At 40.8% G+C, this 9,106-nt stretch overlaps 2 protein-coding genes across 2 annotated transcripts; one reads left to right on the plus strand and one right to left on the minus strand.

Moving 5' to 3' along the window:
- The first annotated feature begins 443 nt into the window (after positions 1–443).
- On the plus strand, positions 444–4,796 carry LOC114433971 (uncharacterized). The gene is made up of 3 exons (XM_028402810.1): positions 444–579; positions 1,323–1,462; positions 1,563–4,796. Exons 1-3 carry the CDS (start codon positions 574–576, stop codon positions 3,997–3,999), a joined length of 2,583 nt encoding a protein of 860 aa, XP_028258611.1. The 5' UTR covers positions 444–573; the 3' UTR covers positions 4,000–4,796.
- LOC114433972 (membrane-spanning 4-domains subfamily A member 15-like) lies at positions 4,778–7,627 on the minus strand. Its single transcript, XM_028402811.1, has 7 exons — positions 7,566–7,627; positions 6,844–6,960; positions 6,649–6,762; positions 6,448–6,504; positions 6,189–6,347; positions 5,826–5,939; positions 4,778–5,400 (listed from the first exon to the last, which is right to left on the minus strand). Exons 2-7 carry the CDS (start codon positions 6,958–6,960, stop codon positions 5,353–5,355), a joined length of 609 nt encoding a protein of 202 aa, XP_028258612.1. The 5' UTR covers positions 7,566–7,627; the 3' UTR covers positions 4,778–5,352.
- Positions 7,628–9,106: the final 1,479 nt, after the last annotated feature.

The raw sequence follows: 9,106 nt of genomic DNA on the forward strand, positions 1-9,106 counted from the left end.
TTAGCACTACTTGATGGCTTGTGTGTGACTGACAGTCTAGCAGGAGAGTCTAGAGGCTTTGTTAACAGGTCTGATTTTACATGTCTACTGCTGTTCTAACTGGGTCAGATGCACAACTTTAAATGCTACAATTCACACTCATTGATTACTACTATGACTTAAATTAGTTAAAAATGTTCTCGGTTCCCTGTGATTCATTATTACAACTTGGTTTTAATGTATGTTCATGCCATCCAGAAAAATGACTTCCTATCATGCAAACTTGTTGAGATGTGAGTAGAAACCCTGACTGTGTGCTCCACTTCTGTGCTGTCTTGTTGGTACTCTGTGGGCTGGACTCTGTCCCCCATCCATAACCGGCCATGGAGATTCTGACGTTAGATGCCACACTCCTTATAAGCACCTGTCCTTCCGTGTCATGCCGTGCTCGCAATATGAAAACCGTGTGATTGTTTTCCATGTGAGACAGTGTGCGTAGGTAGTGAACTGGGACTATATATCCTCCGTTGAGGATATTATCTCCATTTAACTTCAAGCAAGGCTGTAGAGATTTGTCTGGACTCTCTTTACAGGATGGAGGTAAGATAAAATTTATTCTTTTATATTCTATCTGAATGAATGTCTGATACTGGACAGCTTTTGATAAGCTAAAACAGTCAAGGAGTTTGTTCTTTGCTGAGATTGTTGATATTTAAAAAAATGGTCTTGCATGTGTATTTGTACAATTTGCTAATCCATATGTAAAGAATGCATTTTTTATTTTGATGTATAAATTATGATGTACTTAAAAGTCCAGTGTAGCATAAAAGAAAGAATATGTGTGCATCTCCTGTATATATAGCTCCTTTGCTATAAATTAGAACATGTCAGCACCTGAATATACTGCTAGATTATACTGTCTTTAAAACTGTACTGGGGCTTTAAGTAGAAACCATTAGAACTCACAGTGCATGATAAGACAGAGAAGGTGCTTTAGTATGGTTATAAAGTGTTGATGATCTATGTAAAAGTGGAACAAGTCATTAAGTAACTGTAACTGTTGTTTAAGCATTAAAAAAAGCAGAATTTCACCATGTACATTGTAGTCTATTCAAGCCTTCGGCTGAACCTTTATATATATATATTTTACACAGACTGAGTTTTGTTGGTTGTGTCACTCCTCATATGACATTGAAAATTTGGTTTCAAAATTTCAGACTGAAAATTATAAACCTTTCTATCTTCTCTAAAGGAATATATCATTGGGCTGGATTATCTGACTATATTTCTGTTTTATATTAACTACACATAGTAACTATTACTGACTGCTCTGTACTCTCCAGGTGGCTCCCAGTGCCCACAAAGTTAATGGACACGCAGCATCATTGTTGGCACACCTCAATCTCCAAAGAGAACAGGCTCAGTTCTGTGACTGTGTGCTCAGACAGGGACAGAACCCAGGTCAACTCTACCCTGCACACAGGTGAGCAGGTTTTTAATCGACATTCTAACATGTACACACTGGTGAAATATTCATAGATCGTGTATATATCTCATCACAAATCTGTTTTTGTCACCCCCAGGTGTGTTCTGGCAGCTTCCAGCCCCGTGCTGGCATCTATCTTGTCCTCTACTGGTGCCCTGGTGGAACTGCAGGCTCCATGTCTGTCTGACTCTGTACTGGCATTACTTTTGGACTATGTTTACACAGGAGATTTGCCATTCACTTATAGTCAGCAACAGCATTTCAGTCTACTCACTGCTGCCTGCTACCTGCAGATGGATGAACTGCAGCAGGCTCTGAGTGCTTGGCAGCAGACATGGCTGGATACTGCAGACAATGCAGATGCTTCCACTGTAATGAACAGCCAGCAGTATAAACACACAAATGAGGGCACAGTGTGTGACCTGCCATCAGCTTCTGGTGGTACATTTAGAGGACACATTATGCCTGGTACTGCAGGTGTGCTGGACAGTGAGGATCAGCATTCAGCCAATGTGGAAATATTTGATAAAGGACAGTTGCATTTAGTCAGTCAAGAGTCTCGCAATAAAGAGGTGGAAACAGGTACACGTAGCAGTAAAGATGGTGCAAACCACTGTAGCAGAACAAATGCAAGTACTTTAAGCACCTGCCATAATGGATTTGATGACTGCAGACAAGCAACTTCTTTGACACCACATAGTTTTAGTCAGCATATCCGCTGCACTAATGAAGTGTGTGATGTGTGTGGAACGGACAAAAAGGTACAAAAGGATCTGTTTTATGCTGCTGGCACTGTAAAACCAGAGGTCCAGCAGATAAGCATAGATGAGAAGCTAGTGAGGACACCTGAGCTCAGGACTTCATCCTCTCCCCCATCATCACATCCATGTTGTGGGGCAGTGCCCGTCATCTGTCACAGCAGTAGGGCAGCTATTTCTCAGCTGGCAGAAGTTTGTGGAGCTCTCCCTTACCATCCTGCACCCAAAGCCCCCCTCCCACTGCTGACAGGCACAGATGATGTCGAAGGTATTCCTAAAAAACATGAAGATCAATATGGAGCACAGAATGAAGACTGCACGCAGCATGTCAGGCATGATTCGATACCACAGAAAAACATGTGCAACAAAGGATTACAAAATGGAGCTGATTATGATTTTGAGGATTTCCCCACCAAACATAAGCGAATAGATTGTTTTGAGTCCTTGGCAACTAACAGAGAAGAGCAAGATGAGAGCGCTACAGTTCCTGTAGAGGACTCGAACACAGGAAGTGACTCTCACTGTGAGGATTTCTGTCCTGATGGAGAAATGGAAACAGAAAATGGCTACGGGTATCCAGCTGATATGGATATACAGGACAGCCACCACACCCCCTATGAAGCTAAGCCAAACACGTGTGGAGCTGACATCAGCACTTCAGATGCAAACTCTAATCAGCATGCATACCACAGACAGAACATGCATGTAGCTATGGAAAACAAAGAACGCAGTGCTAATTTGTGTCAACCTGTCTCCAACACATCTCCTGGCAGCCCCTTTGAATGCCATATATCTTTGCAACCTGAAAGGAACCCAGGCACCGAGATAGCTTTTACAACATTTGTGGACAGTAACATACAGCATGAAACCACATGTGGTGCTGTGGTCCACTCATACCATGGACATTTGCATTATCACTGCCTGCAAGAGACAGACATGCACTTGTTACATGGAGGCTCTGATCACCAACACTCCCAGCCAAGCCCCTCGGATCCTTCAGATGTCTCCAGTAATGAGGATGAAGTTGGTACATTTGGCAGTCTAGATCAGCAGCACTGTGCTACAGAGACCACCGAGCAGGTTCTCCTGCTGGACATAAGTACAAAACCTGCTGAACTTCTTGTGACATGTAAACACACATCTGACACAGACGAGGTCAGAAAAAAAGACACATTTAAGACTGACACCAGGAAGCAGGACAGAGCACGAAGGGAAGTTGAAATGAAAATAACTACACCTAGGGCTAAATTAGAGGTTGGGAATTTTGATGAGACAGAGATTCAATCCTGGGATAAACATGCACAGGTTGAAGAAAGAAAATTGGCAGGTACAGCCCCAAAGATGCCAGGAGCTAATGTTATACAAAGGGCTCCAGCTGAAGGGGCAGTATCCACCCTTAAAGAAGGGGAGAACCAGATTAGCACCTGGACAGTCTTTTCACAGCCTGGCATGCCAGACTCTGTACAAGCCTCTGTGTCATCTTCCTTGTCTGTTTGCATACCATCTACCCTTTCAGCCAGCATGCCAACAAATGTATCAGCTCATCTGTCACCTCCTGTTCACCACCCTTTCCAGTGCTCACTGTGCGATCGCTCCTTCAGCCAGCGGGGCTCTCTGAATAGACATGTACGGAGCCACCTTGGCGTAAGGCCCTTCCCCTGTCCCCGCTGCCCTATGACCTTTTCACGACAGTACCGTGTCACAGAGCACATGCGTGTTCACCAGCGCTGTGCTCTTGGAAATAACTTTCACAACTGTCCTGACTCTGCAGTTTGAGACAGTAAAGAGAGGCATTAAAACTCAGATGTGTGTGATTGATAGACAGCGGTCTGTATATGTATTAGCTGGTTTTCATGTTGTAGAAATATAAAAGACATTTGTGGCATTTTTATGATAAGGTTTTGTACATAGAATTGTAAGGTTACTATACTAACAAATTATTGCTGTGAATATATTACAGTATGAGTCTGTGTATTTTTTGGGGGAGTGCAGATTATTACTTGGAATAATATTTTGAAATATTCCACTTCAAGAATGCTTTTGCTGGTACTTCGTTTTCAAATTTGGGTCATACCACATGATCTACATGTGAGGCGACAGACAGTTTGCCACCACAGAGAGACATTTACAGACCAAAAAGTGCAAACCAAGAGACATTTTCCATTGGCGTGGTTTAGCTCTGTTAAAACAGCAGTCCATGAAACTTTTTGTTTGTGTGAAAATCTCCACATGTATGAAGTTTTCTTGTGTCTACTACATGCTGTATGAGCTTGCTGTATCAGCTTATGAGGTAACAGACGAAGACAGTGGCAATGTTCACAGCTTGTCTGTCTGCCCCCTAAGTGATGATAAATCATTTACAATTTTTTTTCCATTCACTTCCTCTGACTGCTGACGCCGACTACAGTGCATGGACACAAAATTCCCTAATTTTATATGGGCATGTTTTTGGCCAACATAACAGATTTTAATGAATACAAAAGGAGATCTATATATAATATATATATATATATATGTTTTTATTGCACATTAAACAGATCTTATTACAATTGCATATTTGTAGCTTATTTTTTATTATATTAACTGGACTTCATTCAAATGTATGCACCTGTAGGCAGGTACAGTAGGCACTGTTTTTATGCTAAATTAGTTTTCTGTATCACACACTGTCCCCAGTATGTGAGGACAGTACATTGGGTGTAAAATGATGTGCTATGAAACACGAGCTGATAAAAAAAACAACAATGTCAAGGGCAGCCATAAAGTTCTTCTTGCTCTGTCTTGTCTGTGCCATTCTGTCTGTGCTATAACAGGGAGGTGAAAGAGGATTGTATTGTTCTGTATTCAAAACTTCAAATAGTAAAAATATAGAACAAATACAGACTGCAGCGTAAGTTACTAGTAGCTGCCTGTGCCGTCATGAAATGTCAGTATTCTGTTGTTACTGGTGGCAAATGTCAAAACAAAAATATATATAAAATATATAAAATGTATATTTACAGCTCTGAAAGACACTACATATCATACTGTATTTGTAATTATACCATGCATTATACAAAGTGACCGTAACATGCTGTTAAAGGAGGTTAATACTTTCTGTGACATTTTCAATATATATTCATCCTCTTGTCATTCAGCTGGTGTCGCGGTTGGTGAAGTGCTCATCACTACAATGGCCTACGAAGAAGAGGAAATAGTTTTACTTTTGGACAAAAATGTTTTTACATTGCTGTGGTTAAAAAATAGTTTATCGCAATTGCAACATGCATGATGTGACACACATGAACAATCAAGGCTGTGAAGACAAGCTTATAGACCTATAGGCCAACTTTGGACATCTATACTGTGTCAGTGCTGCTGCTATGACAACAAGCCAGATACTGTGTTTATTACATGTTACAGATGCCATGTTTTGTTTGTCATCAGGTACCTGAGCTAGCTAAGAGGATGTGCCAATCACTATAGTAAGTGCCTGATACTATTAGTTCCTTCATATGCCCTCTAGTGGCATCCTGCAGTGACACAATATACCAGCCAGTCTAATCGATTGTTTATATTTAGCAAAGAGCCTGTGTGCGTGGTGTGTTTGACGTGTTTTTTACCTGGCTTTTTGTGGAATGCAGGGCAGTCCCAGCCAAACCAGACATTGCAATGAAAATAATTGCACCAACAAAGCTGTGGAGCACAAACACTGCTTCCACGGTCATTGCCATTGTCTGTAGAAACACAAACAGCATACTAATCAGAAAGCATCTGGCATGATATTTGATAGTAACAGAAAAGTCGTCAGCAGTGTTTTCTCAACATATTATATAAGAGATGTACAAAATGTGTTGTCTGTGGAGGTTGTTGATTGTTATATGAACAAAAAACTACAACTTACTTTAGGTTAGTGGTCAAGGCTATAATGGCCATCACAACACAAGATATTTTAAAATAATAAAAAAGTCAATAATTGTAATCACCTCATAATGATTTGACCATGTTATGTCGGAGTCAGTGACATTCTCATCAGGAAAGTCATAGTCCCTGTAGTGAATGTGTCCTAAGTCAGGCAGCATGTGCAGGAGGGACCAACATGTACTCAGTATGGAAACAATGCTTAGAGCTAATGATATGGTTACCTGTATGTAGACACCAGAGAGAAAGACAGAGAATGACAAACTGTAAGGCTCTTGATAGCCATAGAAAAATACTGCTCACACATTATATAGTAGAACTTACGTTTTTTTTTGTAAGGTTGTGCTCTGTCAGAATAAACAGAATACCAGATATAATGAACTATGAGAGAACAAAGAGAAAAGGCAGGTTGTGTTTCTGTGTTACCATTGTACATATCAGCCTTCATGTTTATGTGATGTCTATAATTGTTGTCTGAGAAAATGTGTGTCTCCATATGAATGATTTTCTTGTTGAGTTACTAACCAGTGTTCCTTGCAAAAAGCCTGGTGGGATAACAAACCACATGCTTGATGAGTCTTGTGACGTGATCGCAATGGAAACAATAAAGAAAGAAGTGCCCAAGACCAGGACGATTGTCTAGGAGACAAAAACAGTTTCTATCATGACTTCTGTGACTGGAAGCATTTGATAAATAATCATCAGATATGTGTGTCTTACACCAATAATCCTGGGTTGTCCCTTAATGAACCGGTGTAATGGCTTGCTGCCTCCCACTGTGGTGCCTTGAAGAGCTCCATTACTAGGTTCATTCACAGAGTAAAGCTCAGCTGACATCTAAATGACATAAACACAGTGAACACAAATTAATTAACAACACGAATGCATGCTGTAAATGCTTACTAAAGTCAGTTAAGCCTGGTAAAGTCAGTTCTAGTCTGATCATGTCAGTAGGGAACTAAGTTTAGACAGTTCTCATATCCCAGCTCAGTGTGGTTTAAAATCAGTGCAGCTGTTTCAGGTACAGTCAGAGTAAACTACAGCTCCCACAGCACTCGGACAGGACACTGCAGGCTCACTGGATAAGTGTTGTTGAACACTAGCAAAACATCTGTCATTTGTACCTTATTAAAAAAATAAGAGTTACATCACTCGTTCTTAGGAGAAATCCCCCAAGAACCTGCTCCAGTTTGCTTGTTTAGGAATGCTAGTACAGGACACTGCTCTCCAACACGGACGTTGACTTCAAGCCAAAATAACTGTCCTGGGTGTAAAAGCTGAAGTTTTGTCTTGAAAATATGTTTTCCTCTACTCTAAGTTAATAATGAGAACTAATAGTTAAATTTAATCTCTAATAATGTCATAATGAGTCACCGAAACAAATCCAAAACGAACCTGTTAAAAGAAAAACAACAGCAAACCAAAGAAAGTCAAAGCCAAACCTCGAGCCGTTCTGTGGTCGGAGCTGCAGTCCGCTGTAACTCTGGATCTGGACGGACCGTCACGCCCCCGGTAATGTATTGCGTCACTTCCGGTTTCTGTCTCCTGTTTCTTCGCTGTCCTGCTGCTTGGTCACCTGTTGTGTGATGCTTGGTGTCACGGATTGTTTTTTTTATCGACATACTTGTGGTTCCCTTTATTGTGCTTGGTGTTAACAAAGAAATACACAAGCACTCTAGTAATAAGTTTAAGTTCTCTGGGTTTCCTTGTAGTTCTGTCGTTGTTGCTTAGTTTAGCTTAGCCTCGTGTTAGCATGGCTTCTTCAGTCGCTCGGCCTCTCCTGTCTTGTGTGTGAGATGTTTAGTTACTCCTCTGCTTACTTTAGTGAGAGCGAGGTTTGTAGAAAGTGCTGTTTGAAAAACTTGTTCATGTTTTTGTTACTTTGGATTACTGGATTACTGCAACTCACTATTGGTATTGTCAGGATGTCCACGTTTCAAACAGAGTTCTAACAGGAGTCAGACCTAAAACCTTTCTGTTCAGTAAAGCGTATAGTTAGCTTTAAACATAGTGTGTTGGGCATAGATACAGTCACTTGTTGATATGGCTTCAGCCACGGGTATCCTGTCCTTGATGCTGCCCATTCTTGTTTTAATTACTGTTAAATTATGACTATTTATTAACTGACGACATATATATCCACAATAAAATGTACAATCCTCTGTCTCCCTCTTTATCTCCTCTCTCTCCTTCATCCTTTCTGTCCTGTCTCCCTCTTCTTCTCTCCTCCTCTACCCGGCAGACTGTCATCAGGGTCCTGTTCAATGTTTCTTCCTGTTTAAAGGGAGTTTTTTTCTTGCCACTGTTGTTCTTAAGGGGGTTCAGGCTCAGGGTCTCTGTTAAGTGCTGTGTGTGTGTGTGTGTGCATGGGTTACAAGGGGGCAGGGCTGAAATGGAGAGTTTAAAGAATGTGATGAAATAGTTTGAGGAAGAGGAACCAAAAGACACATTTTCTTGTTGTTCCCCCCCAAAAGTGACACCCCTGTGTGCATTTGTGTTTCCCTTGTGAGATCCAAGAAAAGTGGAGAAAGAAGGTTGGGAGGCACAGGAAGCAGTTTAATACAGAACTTAATATGAAACTTGAATATGAAACATGTTTTTTCATGGTTGGTGTTTGAAGATGAAACGTTTCCCTTTTTGTGTGGATTAACTGCAGCAGGAACATAATCTCTGTGTCATCATTGTCCACATTCTCCACATACCTACAGACCTCATGCATAGCTCAGTTGTTTAAATTTAACCAGATACACACTTGAAGTGATTAAGTGTGTTTAAAGACTCCACTTCTCCTTGAGGTGAAATGAGGAAGTAAATAACACAAAAAGGAAGTATAAACTACCAATGGGTTTATTGAAAAATCTGTCTGCACAAATTAATACTTGTTAACAGTAGCTTAGCAATAGCACTGCACACTGCTTTGCAGACTGCTGCATGCATGCATTCACCCAGGACACTGAATAATCATCCAAATCAACACAGAAAC

This window comes from Parambassis ranga, chromosome 3, assembly GCF_900634625.1.
Source record: "Parambassis ranga chromosome 3, fParRan2.1, whole genome shotgun sequence".
NCBI lineage: Eukaryota > Metazoa > Chordata > Actinopteri > Ambassidae > Parambassis > Parambassis ranga.